Genomic DNA, 15,849 nt, shown 5'->3' with positions numbered 1-15,849 from the left:
CTGGCCAGGGCTTAGCTTCACAGAGCTTTTAAGAGTATTTTTAGTCCTCAGAAAATAAAAGAGAAACTAAACCTGACTCTGTGTGCTGTCGCCTCTGCATACTCGGCTATTTTTACTTCCGACAGTCTCGGCCTGGGTCCAGCTTTTAAAAAAAGATGGAATTATTTTACTTCCATTAAGAAAAAAACCCCCAAGGCCTGATGTTATCAAGTCAGTAAGGGGACATCTGATCCCAAAGTTGTCGGGCAGACGTCTCTCCAAGGGGCATGTCAGAGAAATGCAGGGAGCTTGAACGATCAGCAGATCAGCTCTCCCACTGCAGAGGCTTGGTGCTGGCACAGACCTCTCTGCAAGAGTGCTTGGAACACGAGTGGCACCCACAGGACACTTAGAAAACTGACATCCCTGCCCCAGGCAGGATGCTGAGCTGAGAAGTCCCGCACAAGTCCTGGTCCTTCCCTCCTTCCTGCAAGGTCAGAGGGGCTTGGGCATGCAGGGGAGCTGAGGACAAGCTGCCAGGGAGCTGGACCTCAATCCCTGTGCTGTACACCAGGGTCAGCTCCATAGCTAGGTCAGGTGAGGAGGACTTCTGTTCAGGGTCTCTCAAGAGGTGACAAAACTGAATGAACAGCAGCATTTCCTTGCCATACAGAGGAATGGGAGGAGAGGGCACGTTTACAGAATAAATGGCCTTAATTTGAAGAAACTGACAGCAAGAGAGGTTACCGAGGGGTGGTGCTTTCCAAACTTTGCCCTATACTGTTGATCTCAGCTCCTTGCTGACACAAAGGGGAGTCCAGGGGTGTCTGTGATGGTGACATTTTTGTAGGATGAGTGTCTTCTCTCCTTTGAACTGGCTAGTTGTGATTCATGTGATCATAGGGTTTGTGCAGGAGCTTTACTTTGCTGCTGCCTTGTTGTGAGGCTGCAGTACCAAATCCTGTGTCAGTCTTCAGTATGGACAGCTGCATCTCATGCGTGGCTGCTGCACCTTGCTGTTAATGCACAGGTGGCTGCACATGTGGTGTGAAACCTGCCCTTGTTATTACAGAATATATGCCCCTCAGCTTTGCTCCAGCCCTCTCTCTTTAGTGTTCCTTCTCCTTACACTCCCTGACTTCCATTCATATCCCAGTTTCCATCCCCCTCCATTTCTTCTCTGCTCAGTGTTTTCCTTCATGCTGCTTCTCTGAGCTCACCCACCACACCTCCCCGCTCCATTTTAATGTCTGTCCTTTAGTGTCCCTCTCAGAGCTGCACTGTAACCAGCCTGCCTGTCTTAAAATCAACCACAGAGGAAATCAAGCAGAGCAGCAAAGCATTAACCTGAGTACCTGGATACTGCAGGTACTGATTTTTGGCCATGCCCTTTCCTTCCATCTACATATGACCCATTAGGCTGTCAGAGCTTTAGAAAAATGGTTTTACCATGACACTTCTGTCTGGAGTGTCACAGTCAGGGACTCAGAGGGCTGAAATGCTTTTGTTTACTGTAGTAGCTGTGGGTCACTGCACTCAGCAGCTGCAGCTGGGATGTGCTGTGTGGGGCTCAGCCTGTTCACCAGCTCTGCGGCTGGAGTGATGACAACAGGGTGTTTTGAATTGTGGCTCTGCAAGTGCTGATTGAAAACATTTGCCTCAAGGAGTGTCGCACAGGAAGGGGAACAAGAGGAGGACAAACAGTTGTTCAAAATTAACAAGCTGAAGTCCTTGGGCAAGCAGACCTCTGTCTGCTCAGTGGGGGAAGTAGGGATGGAGGGTAAATCTCTTTGCGTCTTCCTTATCTTTTTTTTTAATGCACTTAAGTCCCTTGTGTCCTCATAATCTGATTGAGGGTCCCTAATACTGCTACAACCTGTGCAGCCATCCCTCTGCCAAGCACTGGAGGATGGCATTCTCCTTGGGAGGAGGAAACAGGCTCCTTCCCCCTTTTTCTCCCTACTCTAGTTCCCCCTCCCCGCTGCTTAGCAAACTGCACAGCAAAAGCATCCTGGAGGGCTGTGTGTTGGTTTCTGGAAAATGGCATCTCCCTCTTTCCCTCCCCCTGACCACCGGTGTGAGGGAATGCACCCGCCTGTGATCCTTATCTGGGAGGGTCCTGGGAAGATGCAGTTCAGTCCTGAGGTCTTGGCAGCCTGTTCTGAATTCCACTATAATCTTCCAACGTATTCCTGACCCTTTTAATTTTCATGTCTGGTCGTTTGGTTTACTGGCAGTTCCAGAAATTTGTGTCCCTCCCTTCTCTCCTGGTTTATAGGTAGGTGTCATTCATTCAGCAAAGCATGGAATAGAGTCTTACTTCTTAAGAAACCAGAGCACATTTACAGAGGAAAAGAAATCATGGATGGAAATGAATATTTCCTGCTTCATCCAGGATTTTATTACTGCTGTTCCTCAGGGATCTCCCTAGATAACCTCACGTTTGGGATTCCCTGTGTGTCCTTTCTGAAATTGCTCTCTGAAGCATGTTTGGGCTCCCAGGAAGGAGTCTTGCCCACAGTCTGCCTGCCACTGGAAATGAAAGTAAAGGAAGCAATAGGCATAACTTTCAGAAACAATACAATGTGATGGCAGATAAAGGTGGTACTTAGGGATATCAGTGAATTCTCCATACAGGGTGAGAAATGGAAAATGGAGCAGGGAAAAAAAATTACTCAGTGTGACCTGAGTTCACCTATATCAGCTTCATACCTTTCTCTCCATCTTCAACATCTGCTGTCCTCCCACAGCAGCCACTCCAGTAGCAGTTCCTTGGTCTGCAGTTCCACACCTGCCCATCCCTCCTTCTCCTGCCCGGTGGGAGACACTGCAGCCAGACTGAGTGTTGTTGGCCTGGTGTTCTTGTTGTTTAGGGGGCAATTGGTAGTCAAGTTGTTTTGGTGCTCAAGCCATGAAGAGTATCGGGGTCTAGATGTTGCTGCAACAGTTTCAGGTGTGGCTGGTGTGAGCATTACAGTAAAAGCTTTCTCTTTTCCCTGACAGAGTAAGCAAACAACACATTGAAATGCAGTGTGACAGATGTGCCTCCTTCTAGAGTAGAGTATTTGCCAGCCAGCTGCAGATTTTTTCAGGTGTACAGGTTATTCAAAAAGTGTCACTTCAAAACCGATGTGGAGTGTTTGCTTTTAGTTGTTTGTGTTTATGTAGCGGTATGATTGCAAAATATTAAGGACTAAACGTGATTAGTAAGCATATCACATAATTGGTTCCCATGATCAGACTAGATAAACTCCTGTGTGTTCCTAAGGAAGTACTTGTATAGTGTAAATTCAAAATGTTATTCTAATCAAATGCTCCTATATTTACCTTGAATGATTTTTTTTTCTAAAGCTGTTTCTTCCAGGAAGACTGAGTTACCCCAGTTTCACAGACTGATTATAAAAGTCCATATGGCTGCTCAGAAATAACAAATGCTTAGATATCTGTAGGGGTTTTTTTCACAGTTTCTTTTTAACATCGTGTTTTGTAGTAATAGGACAACTTGCTGTTCCTGGTCTATTGATGATGCTATGGTTTTTAGCATGGTGACAAATCACTGTACTTGCTAGTCACTAGGAATTTTTTTCAGAGTGCAGTTTCCAGTTTGATTCACTGTACTTTGAAAGAGCTGCAACAAATTCTTCAGTGTCTCCCTACTTCGTCTTCATCATTGCTTTATTGTAGTCAAGGTTGTTACTATTTATTTGGGTTCTACTTTTATTACAGTTGGCTTACTTTAATCAAGGCTGAAACATCTTTGTTGAATTCATAGTTCATTATCTGTTGCTATAGGTCACTTTTTTCAACTGTAAACAGTGAGAGGTCACAGAACATTTAACTTCTCATTTTTAAGAACAATCTAACTAGCTTGTTTTTATAACTGCAAGTTTGATTGACATTTAAAGTCTTTCTTTTTAAAAGCAGGATCATGTAGAGGGCATTGAGGTCTGAAGCTTTTCATTTTCCCATCAGATTTATAGTGATTCAAGAGTTTGAATGGGTTAATTTCTGTCTTCATTAATGTTTTGAATAAAAGTAAAGCTCAGAGCAGCATGCTTAGAGCCGGAGGCAATCTAGCTGGTATTGAGATTGATGGGTTCAATTGATGGTTCTTGAGCTGAGATCTCAAGTGTTTGGGAGAGGGAAGCTCCTTGGAGTGTGGGGAACATCTTACTTAGCAAATTTTAGTATTTGCATGTCAAGGTTCTGTAAGGCACTAAGGAATCATGAGGACTTTCTTGGTTTTACCTGCAGGTGTTCGTCTGGATCGAGTCCGTGGAGGCCGTCAGAAATACAAAAGGAGACTGGATTCTGAGAGCAGCACTTACCTGAGCTTACAGATCCCTCCCCCAGCTAAAAAGCCATGTATGTACTGGTCTTGAGTTGTGGTCCTCTGAGCTGCCACTATAGTTCTTTTCACTGATCTCCCCAAAGTACAATATAGCAGTTGTCGTTTGTGATTCCTGTATCAGTCAACAGCACTGGAATTTTTTCTTAGGATCACAGTGTAGAGGTAATTAGTAATTAGGCCTAGGTAGAGCTCAGGTACTGTATTGTAGCTAGGGTTTAATACCAGACCTTTCCTAGGAGATTATATAAATCCATTTAGTGATCTTATCTTTTCCTTTACCCAAGCTGTGTTAACAAAACGAGTCCCATGCTGATTTCTCTCTTCAGGATTACCCATAGCTCTTTAAACTTTTCCACATCCCACCAATTATTTTTCTGCTTATACCTCCTTCTCCCTTCACTGGGCCTACATGAGACAGTGACTGACAACATTATAGCAGCTTCCTCCTTTTGTCATGCGTGCGCAGAGCTGGTTTGGCATAGGCAGATCACTACAGCTTGTGTAGCTGCAGTGTGGTTCTCTGTTGTGACCAAAACCATTGCTGAGGTCCTGGGGGCTCTATAGTCATGTCTTTTCCCAGGAGGGGTTCACCTTATGTCACAAGAGATACAACAGCTTCTCCTTTGAAATGTGCAGTGACTAAGATCGTCTCCCACTTGCTGGTGGCTGAACCAGAGAAGATTTATGCCATGCCTGATCCAACCATGCCGGAGAGTGACATCAAAGCCCTGACAACCCTCTGTGACCTGGCAGACAGGGAGCTGGTGGTGATCATTGGCTGGGCAAAGCACATCCCAGGTAAAGGGGGAGTTACACGGGTGTAAGCATGAACAGCAAAGGGAGCTATTATTTATCTCTGCGCTTATCGGTTTTGGCCTCAACCAGGACTTTTTCCTGTAGTGATGGGTGGAAAGTACTGGTACAAAAAACTGCTAGTGATGGGCTCTCATTGGTTACAAACTCCAATGCAGCCTTGTGATGGAGGTGCATAAATTGATCACTGTATGTGTCTGTGCCCTGGGATTACAGAAGGCTTTGATCAATGTATCATAATACAGTGAATTTCTCTGTCATACCTAGCATTGAGTGGCCCAGTGAAAGCACCTGGGAAACAGCCTGAGGGATGATATGGTGGACTTCTGTGGTTTTGCACCTACATCAACATGACCTAGGTCTGTTGTGTTTATAGATGAATAAATATTGTGGCAGTGGCTGGATTTTATTGCTAGGAACAAGGCAGAGACACACCCTTTCAGCAGTGGGCATTCTTGTCCAGACTCAGGAAAGCTTGTCATAATGGATTTGTCACCAAACAAATCCCACTGTGATAGATGACATGCTATTGCCAGTGAATCTCAAGGCTTCTTTGTTGGCAAATAATGAGGACAATTTATTGGCAGTGTGAAGGCCTTGGAAGGCTCACGGACTATATGTAGTGTGTGCCTCTGTGATTGAGTGACATAACAAGTGTCCCACACCTGCAGGTAGGGTGGACCGAGGCTGAAGGAGCAGATGTGGCCCTCGGTGTTGAGTTCTGCATTCTTCCCAGATTTGGATTGGGAATGGGAAAATGCTCCCCTCGCTCTAGTCTCTCTCCAGCCCCACCAGAAACAGGGGAGGGCAAGGCAGGGAACATGCAAGGATATCTTTGGGATTTACAAGGCTGCTTTCCAAAGACTGTTTCAGACATTCACTATGAACAGCTCACTTAAGCTATAAACAGCTCACTTCAGCTATCTCCTGCCTTCTGTCCCCCTTCTTTTCATCAGGAGAATATATCATGCTCTGATACAGGATCACAGGATTTACTGCATGCTGTGTCTTCCACTGCATGGGTCTGTGGTTTTTGTTTTGCTTCTTGGCTTTAACTTCTTCATTTTTTAATGAAGCATATTAATATGAGTGATCAGACAGTTTAGTTTTCCCATGTATTTTGTTTCTTTCTGTTGCTCCTCTTTCGACTTTTTGGTAGGTGCTTCTCTTTTTCTGTTGTGTTTCTCCTGGTACCCAAGAGTTAATTGTTTTCTGGGCAATATGGAATATGGATTGTTATGAGAAGGGACTATGAAGTCTGAAGAAACTTTTTCAGGACAGTATTTCTGAGAAGAGTTTAATCTTGGTGACACCCTTCTTACATGAGATCTGCCATATCTGCAGGGATTATACCCATCACTAGTGCTGGAATCCATCTGGGGCTGATTCATCACAAGTGGGGTTACAGTGGTGATTAGAGAACTCAGCCTGGATTGCTCTACTAACCCAATACTTGGGGTGTTAACAGGGATGGTTTTAGTGCAATACAATTAGCTGCTGTGGCTGTCCAGTGAGGTGCTGCTGTACATCCCTCTAACCTTGGCTATTTCTGTTCACACGGAGTGCCCTGCTGTAGTTCCCTAAGTTGTGACTCTGGGATGAGCCCAGTTCCTACACAGTTTTCCATCCTGGCAATACTATCCCAGAACAGGAGTGTAGTAGAGATTGTTTCTGCACTGTGTTTCTTCCTCTCCTTTCTGAAATCAGGACCCTGCCATCATCTCAAACTTCTCTGTGTATATTTTCCTCTCCTATCAAAGGCCCTACAACACAGCCACAGCCACAGTAATCAGCCTGGCACAGTTCAGACCAGAAGCAGTATTTTATAACAGGACTGTGCACAGGCGAGAGCTCAAGAATTGTTTCATAGGAGAGCAGTACTGAGAAAAAAAGATAATAAAAGATAGTTAATAATAATAATGGAACAAAAACTCTGTAGTTCTGCACCAAGTATGAAACATTCTGAGTTATGCAGCAAGGGGGCAGAGCAGGGCAGGGCCAGGAGCCTGCCAGGTGTCTAAATTATCTGTGCCCTGTATTTCTGCCTTCCAGGGATTTTGAGGAAAACATAACATTTCTTCCTGTGTGCATAAACTCTTGGTCAGAGAACGATGGAGAAAGGAGAAAAAGTCACATATTCCTGTCTTTTATTCACACTGGAATTAATAAAGAAAGATGAGACAGTAAAGTCCTACCAGCCCTGAAGGATACAAGGTGTCAACACAAACTTCTACCCCACAGTATTAGCAAATAAAACCAGTAAAACTTAAACACACTTTCCTGTGATAACAATAAAACATGATTTAATTGTGTTTAGCAAATGTTATTACCTCAACAGCCTTATTAGCCATGCACTGAAAAGCCACCCTTAGCCAATGTGGGGTTGTTCCTTCTGTATGAGGCCCCCTCCCCAGTACTCACTCTCCCCCCATCGAACTTGTCTTGGAAGAACATCCACCTTTTCTTCTTGCTTTGATGCAGGGTGACAAGACTTCTCCTGAGGGGTGACGATGAAGGTTCTCCCAGGGTAGCTGTTGTGCTGTTCTCACCAGGAAGACATTAGTACTAGCACAGAATGAAATATGGCAAGTGGAGTGACAGCAGCTGTGTCTGGAGTGGCCTCAGATCCTATAATTACATCTCCTTTTATTACCTCTGCTAATGGCCCTCCAGGATGACAGAAATGATAATAAATTAACAGATTATGAACTCCACTTGCCACAAATTATGTGACTTTTTTTTTTATTTTTTTTTTTAAATTCTGGGAGCTCCCACTGCCAAACCACTGAAATAATAATAATTAAAAAAAAATAAAAAACCCCAACCTGAATGTCACATCAGCTATTGCAAATAAAGCAGCTTTTCTCAAGGTGCACATGGGAAGGAGGGAAACATGCATGCAGCTCTGTGCTAGAACCAGGGGCTTCTCTTTTGGGGCAGTGGTGGATAAGGCACCTTTCAGGGTCAGACTTGAGAAAAGCAGCAAGAAACGGATCACTAAGGGCATTTTCTGGATGCTGGGCCATCAACAGCTCAAGAATGCAAAACAGTTGTATTCTAGCAATTCCTGGGAGCTGTAAGATGACAGAAAAATTCACAACTAGAGGTTCCCCAGTGTAATAATCCTATAATAAATAGCAACCCTGTGATTTTGGCCAGGTAAAATTAACATTTAGTTTTCCTGATCTCAGCTCTTACAGCGAGAGAGAGTTTTATGATTTCCCCTTTACTGCAGTGATTCAGGGACAGTAAATTTGCACTCCACATGTGTGAACACTGGAGGAAAAGGCTCCCAATTCTGTCAGACATTTCAAGTCCAGGCTTGACACCACAGTGTTCCCTCTTCCCACGTGCTGCCTGAGCTGGAGTTTTTTGCTACCTGGGGTGATTCTGGCCAGGGGCTTTCCCAGGTGGGTGGGGCAATTGCAGCTGACTCTTGTGTTCTTCTTGGCAAAGGGTAAAATATGGTATCTTCTGTTCTCACCTGCCACAACAGCCTCTGGGAAAGAGCAATTAACAGAGATGCTGTGTGTACAGGCTACTGCTAGAGTTAAATCAACTTTTCTGCTTTATTCTGTAGCAGAAAAAGTATGAGTCATGCCTGTCCTGGATCCTCTCACTCTACTACATGACTGTTTCTCAATCTTTAAGAAATGTTGGCAGACTGGAGTGAGGGAATGGCCTAACACCTTCTGTAATCCAGATGGGGAATGAAGATGCAGAAAGGCCTGTGACTGGTCCAGAAAATGGACTTCAGGCAGCAGCCTAAATGCTGGACTTATCTCCATGGTCAGAGCTAGGAGAGACCTCAGGTTCGAAAGAGTGGCTGTGCACCTTTACTCAGATCTCAGGGCTACTCTCCTCAGTTCCCTGTGCAGCAGACAGAGCTGTGGAGACAGGATCCCAAGCGTTGGAGCTGCAGCAGCCTTCACTTGGACTGGGCCAGGAGGGCTGCATTCCAGAGCAGCAGTTCTGAGTGCAGGGCAGAAGGGTGAGGTAAAGGCCAAGGCATCCACCTCCCAGCCTGAGCAAGAGGCAGGATTCATCAGGGCTGTGTGGAGCACAGGCTGTTCTGTACAGGAGTCAGTCTCACAGTCATGGAGCTGGATTTGCAGCTCTTCTCCCCAGTAGCCTGGACTCCTTTAGCTGTTCCCTCTGGCACTCCTCCCCAATGGTTTATTGATTCTTCCCTCCCACCCACTGCTCCCCTCAGACCTTGCACACACAGCACGTGACAGCTGATTGGTATCTGTTAATTAATGTGGCCTGGGGCCTCTTTTCTATTCAGTGGCCTGATAAGGGAAATTGGATGTCCAAGGGCTGCCAGGCCATTATCACCCTTTGCTTCCCCTGGCAACACAAACACAAAACATGGCGTAGAGATAAATAAATACCACTAACCCACCCTTCTGCCTTCCCTTCCCCAGCTGAGATAGTGCAGATAGAAAAAGAGATCCCACAGTCAGTCAATATAGCAATCATCAGCTCTTTTGTTAATTGCCAACTTGATAACAAGAGAAATCAAATGATCATCATGGTGGCTGTCTACATAAGCTCGATGTGGGGCCAAGAGCTGTGAGCAGGGTGGGGTGTGGGATAAGGAAGTCCAGCTGAGCCTTGCATGCAGCCAGCAAGTCTTTGAGGCTTCTGCATAGAGGCTCAGGAGTTCACAGGTCTCTTGGTGATCCCCAAGGTTTCATATGCATCTGGAGAGAAAACTGCCTGGAGAGGCTGGTGGAGCATCACCCTCCCAGCTGAGACATGCCTGGGTGTCCATTCTTTCACAGCCCTAGGAACATTTAGAAGCAAGGGGCTGCCAAAAAAGCGCAGTTTCTGCCAGTCCATGTGGGCAAAAGCTGCCTAGAGAAGACCAACACGCTGTGCTTGACATTCCTGTTTGTGATGAAGAGTTCCCATCTCCCAGGATCTTTGTGGTCTGGCCTTTAAGAGTGGATATTGCCTCTGTTTCATGTCCTCTCCACTTTCTCAAGTGGACTCCAAGGCTGTCAGGGTCTGGTTTTCCTCTTTCTGTACTGCTACCAGGTTTGGCTATGATTTAGGTAATTGTATGGTACCACAAAGGTATTTTTATCTCTGGGTAGGGTTGTAGGCAGAGCTGTTGGTATGGAGATCAGAGTGTAATGAGGAATAGAAGAGGATTCTGTTCACAAATGTATTCATTTTTAACACATTTTAGTGCTTTGTTGTGGCAGGACTTTTCCTCATCTTTGCCAAAATGTGAGATTGTAGTATACTTGTAATTCAGGCCTGTGTCATTCCCTCCTATCCCATCAGAAGCCCTCTTTTCCACCATCTGGAGCTCTTCTCTGCTCGTTTTTCAGCTGGGACAGACTAAATGGGCTGCGATACAGACCTACAGAGGAAGAGAGGGAAGGCAGTGTGGTACAAAAGAATTGCTGCTATGAAAGAAGCAGTGGTCTTTGAAAAGAGGTTGTCACCAACCTTGGGCTCCCGTAAATGCAATCAGATTGATGCTGTGGGTGGGCAGAGGAGCAAAGAGGAGAGGAAGGTCCACGTGTGCTGATTGCTACAGAGAGAGGGTCACTTTATTGAGTTGTTTGGGGTTTTTTTAAGCAGCAGGTCAGTAGGGAACAGTGCATGGTTTGAACTCAGGGAAACTAAGGACCCTAGTCTCCTAGAGGCTTTGCTGCACCCCCATTTGACCCTACTTGTCTTCTGCCCTGTTAGGGTTCTCCAACCTCTCCCTCGGAGACCAGATGAGCCTTCTGCAGAGTGCCTGGATGGAAATCCTCATCCTGGGCATTGTGTACCGCTCCCTGCCATACGAGGACAAGCTGGTCTATGCTGAGGACTACATAATGGATGAAGAGCACTCCCGTCTGACAGGGCTGCTGGAGCTCTACCTGGCCATCCTGCAGCTGGTGCGCCGCTACAAGAAGCTCAAGGTGGAAAAGGAGGAGTTTGTCACACTCAAAGCTCTGGCCCTCGCCAACTCAGGTACAGCCCTGGCCCAGCCAGCCAAGGCTCATGCTGTTATTTGACCTGGGAGGAGAGTAGAGCCTGCTGCCTAAGAATCTCTGCCTGTGTCATGCAACATTCTCAAAGCTCTGCTCTAAGCTGGACAGCAGGGAGAAATGAGAAATGAGGCTTACTGCTGCTAGAGCCCCAGCTCTACTCTGACCCTGGAGGAGGGAGTGGAACAGACAGGGGTGGACTGGTTGCTGGTTCCAGGTAGCAAAAGGGTCTGTGGAGGCCTTCTCCACTAGCAAGCTGACTCCAGTGCCGTGAGCTCAGAAAAAGGATGTGAGCCAGACTTGCATCCACCTCAGTAGTGTTGGTCAGATACTGCAAACAGGGAAACTCTCATCCCAGTTCTAAAAAGCTGTGGGGTTGGGGCTGCCTGGCCCTGTCCTGGAGATGTCGAGGTACCAGAGACACTGAATCCCCCTTTTAACTGTGAGACTGTAGATGCAGAGTGCAGCCCTCAGTCCAGCAGGCTGCATTGTATCAAAGCCAGCCACAGATTTGCTCAGGAGTCCCATCTGAAAGAGAAACTGCTAAAGCTACTGTGTGACAAGGGCTCCCTCTACATCCCCTGAGTCTCATTGTCTCACATCAGATCTCTTTGCCAAATTTGCATCATGCATGTCACAGAATTCACCCTTGCTGCCCAGCCCTAAAACCAGTATCTGTGTTTGGTTAAAGCCACTTTACAGAAAAACACCCAGTGTAAAGCTGGAAGGATTAAAAGAGGGAGAATCTTCATCTTGCTTGACAGCTGACTCTAATAAGTAATCATTCAGTAAAAAGAAAAAAGGCCCCATATCTTAATGTCTGTTTGCCTGAGTTCAGCCTTGAAAGAATGATCTTTGTTGAGCTGGGTCCTATGACTCCAGGTCTTTTCACACCTAACAGCTTGACATGATAAACTTCCTGTTCCACAGTTGTGTTCCTTGGTTATGGACATTTTACTTTAGGTGTAAGGATGTGGTCCAGGATTCCGGTCCAGGAGGCTGCCTCACCATTTTACACCATTCTGTCCCTGTTTGCATTCCATCCACTTTAAATTGTAGTAGCAATTTAAAAGGAAAAAAAATTCCTTACAGCTCATTGATAAAAATGTTGAGTAGCAGCTGTTTTTTTTACTGATCCCTGTGGATTTCCATGAGAAACCTCCTTCTTCAGGGATGATTCACCACTGATAGCTACTGTGAGATCTGTCATCTAGCCAGTTACTAATCAATTGAAAGTGTTCTTTATTGATATTGCATAGTGCTAATTTTTTAATGAGAATGTCCTGTGGTCCTAAGCCAAGTGCCTTATAAAAACCTAAGTCTATTATATCTATGCAGTTAACTTTATCAACCAAACTTGTAATCTCATCAGAGAATGAAACGAAGTTTGTTTGACAAGACCTCTCTTCCCAAGTGTCATGTTGACTGGCAGTAAAATCACAGAATCATTTATGATGGAAAAAACCTTTAAGATCACCACTTCCAACTGTTAACCCAGCACTGCCAAGTCCAACACAAAACCATGTCCTTAAGTGCCACATTTACATGTCTTATAAATGCCATCTTATTAGACTTAATTGAATGTCACCTTAATTTTTTCCTTTATTTTTGCCCTGATTCACATCAGGCTAGCACAGAAATTATCATATAAGACCTAGGAAAATATGTGCATGATTAGAACATTTCCAGTCATCTTGAATTTCTTAAAAATACCATGACTTATTAATCATTAATCTGCCCTAGATGACCCTCAGCTGGCAATTTTAGAACTCTTAAAGCCAAGTTATCCAGCTCTGCGCTGATTTTTGTGAAGTTTGTCCTAACAGTTCTAATATCTTCTTGCATAAACAACAGACTATGCAGTCGTCATCATCTTCACATAACACAGGTATATAAAGCTTCTCTTTTCTAAATAAGACAGAAATGCTCATGAAGGAGTTCTATCTACTCTCACTACTATTAATAGGTTAATCATCTCCAGATAAAAAAGCCCCCCTACAATGATCATTTTTCTTCTATTCCTTAAATATTTATAAAACCTCTTTACTGTCCTTAGCCCTTCTAGCCATGGCTTTTCTTCCTATGTCCTTCATTTCCCTTATCGTTTCTCTGTGCTTCATAACTTTGTTCCATTTTACAATTCCTCATATATTGCTTTCTTAGTTTTAATTGCTGCCTTCACTTTGTCACAGAACCAGGATGGGCAGATGGCCAAGGCTAGCCTTTCTCTGTGCAGTGGTGGCTATGGGTGATCTAATCAACTTGTTAAAGAACCTGTCTAGCAGGAGGGTCACAGGATTAAACAGGGAGAAGGGCTCCTCAGAGAGGCTGAAGTGCTAAGGCAGCAGTTGTGACAGAAGTGCCACACTGGGACGTTTACCTGGCCCATGCTGTGGACTCTGCTGTCAAGTTCTTCGCAGTGCAACAGAAGCACTCTCTGCTGTTGTTGCTCACTGTGCTTTCAGGACTAAGCCCAGAGTAAACCCTAGGAGACAGTCTCCACAGGAGTGGAGTAACACTGAATAAAGACAGAGCAGAACAACCAGCATTCATCAGATGCCTTGGGTTTCCATTTCTAGTGCTCTGGAGTAAAGATACCAAGGTAAGGGTCAGGAGGCACTGGCCAAAGCCTGTTCTCAGCTGGATGGAAAAAGTCACTTTGACTTCACTGGTTTCCCCTAGTGCAGCTAGAAGTGTAGCTATGTAGGAGCATAATCCACAGAAGTCCTGCTTTGTTATTTGTATTGAAACATATGAAAGTAAAGCATGGGGTTTTGTTCTTCATGTAATTCAAGCTTCTCATGACACACAGATAAGGAAGCTGGGATAGGGCAGGTGTATTTTTCTGTTGTAAAATTAACATTGAACCTTCGCATTTTTTTAATTCCTGTTATTTTTCTTAGTATATTTTTGACAAGGATAAACTTAAAGAGCCTGCATGTGTGTGCTTGAATGCAAACAGCCAATTCCTAAAATGAGAGGAAGGCAGTTTGGGCCAGGCTTCAGCTCCCTTGGATCAGAGATAGCTTAAAGATGAACACCTAGATTAGCACCTGTGCTTCCTAAACCTGCTTTCTGCCTCCCCTCCTATATAAATAAATTCTGGGTGTAATTGCTTATGCAACCCAAGTTCTAGGGACTTACACAGCCCTGTATATATTGACCCTTTGGCTCTAGGAATTCAAACAAATGAAAATAGAAGTGGGAGCTCACTCACTTTACTAGAGAAGAAGCTGATGGTAGGCTGATCTCTGAGTCTTTGGTGTGAAACATCAACAACACACCTGCTGGGATTGGCCAAGATAATTCAAGGGATCTCTGTCTTTAGTAAGTGTATTTTAGAGAGCCGAGGGATGAATTTTGAATTCCCAGAGCAGCAGAAAAGTCCCAGACAATATGATTTTTTGACAGAATAGAGGTGCTGTAGACCTAATTTGTTACCTTCCAGAGTCAGCATTCCATTTTTAAGCATTCCTAGGTCCTCTTTCCTTAAAGATAAAAATTGATCAACTTATGTATTGAAGAGCCCGCTAGGTTAGCATATAGCACATGTTCATTTTAGGACATCCCAGAGTGGATGAAATTTATTTCTCCTTTTTTTTCTACAGTGCATTTTAATACTAAGATGGAGTGAGCAATGTCTGGGTCTGGAAAAGGAATATATAGCAAATTTTGTACTAATGGGTCCTGTGAGGTTCCTGTTCCTGTCAGAAGCTGCAAGAACAGGATTAGGTGAGGAAGCAGTGGACCTCGTCCACTCTCACCCCATGCCAGCAGTGCTGGAGAAAGGCTCCTGGTATGAAGACCAGCTTCTAGGCCAGCTGACCCACAGGGACATGGTCAGGCAGCCTGCCCCCACCTCAATGCTCTGATAGCTGTAAAAATTCATAGCTATTGATTTCGTAATTAACAGTTTATCAATGCCATCGACACCAGTTCACTGATGGATTGCAAGGAAATTAATCCTGCAATGTTGTTTTATTTTTTGCAGTCAGCTGCCAATTTTGAGCTTCTTTCAGCAGAGTGTGGTGGGGGTGGGGCAGGCTGTGATCTTTATTTCCCCAGTTTCTCTCACTGCATACACTTACTTACTTAGTGCTGTTAATTCTTATCACCTCACAGAAGCCAGCTGGCAGAAGGGCAGTTTCGGGATTCTGTCTAGTGTACAGCAGCATCAGTACCCAAAAGCAGAGCACCCACTTTGTCCTGAGGCATGGCTCATTGCATGGTAATTCTAGCACCCGCTGGGACCTGCAAACTCTGACAGGCTGTGATTACTTCTCCCCTTTGTGCCCCTAGCCAGAAGGACATTAAACAGAAAGGACAGAGGACATTCCAGCCTTTGATACTTCCAGTCTTCAAAATTACCTCTGCAACTTGGCAGAGTTGCAGAGAAATAGATCCCACTCACTTGTCTTGGACTGTATATGGAAATTGTTCGGAGGTGCTACCTGGCTGGCAGAAGTTGCCAGACTGACTTGGCAACATGCTTCTTCCTCCATTCTTTTCAGAATCAACCTCTGTCTCTAGCTCAGGTCACTGTGATGTCCTAGCAGCCCTCTTCTAAGCTTCTTTGCCTGGTCTCTTGGATAAAAAGTGTAAATGTACCAAGAATTGTTCTTCAGCAGCTTCTTGGGAATACTTCCGTTGAATACCTTCTTAATTAGTGCATTCTTTCTAAACAGCTTCTTAAACAGCTTTCTTGATAGA

General features: G+C 44.8%; 1 protein-coding gene across 1 annotated transcript in view; it reads left to right on the top strand.

Annotated features, from left to right (window-relative positions):
- The window catches only part of ESRRB (estrogen related receptor beta), a 127,646-nt gene that overhangs the window by 106,008 nt on the left and 5,789 nt on the right, over positions 1 to 15,849 (top strand). Inside the window, exons 4-6 of the mRNA XM_066322008.1 lie at positions 4,234 to 4,344; positions 4,967 to 5,128; positions 10,853 to 11,122. Of these exons, the coding sequence (XP_066178105.1) occupies positions 4,234 to 4,344; positions 4,967 to 5,128; positions 10,853 to 11,122 (543 nt within the window). The remainder of the gene's footprint in view (positions 1 to 4,233; positions 4,345 to 4,966; positions 5,129 to 10,852; positions 11,123 to 15,849) is intronic.

Source organism: Sylvia atricapilla, chromosome 6 (genome assembly GCF_009819655.1).
Source record: "Sylvia atricapilla isolate bSylAtr1 chromosome 6, bSylAtr1.pri, whole genome shotgun sequence".
Taxonomy (NCBI): domain Eukaryota; kingdom Metazoa; phylum Chordata; class Aves; order Passeriformes; family Sylviidae; genus Sylvia; species Sylvia atricapilla.
Note: the sequence above shows the minus strand (reverse complement) of the source record. Positions and strands in the feature narration are given on the sequence as shown.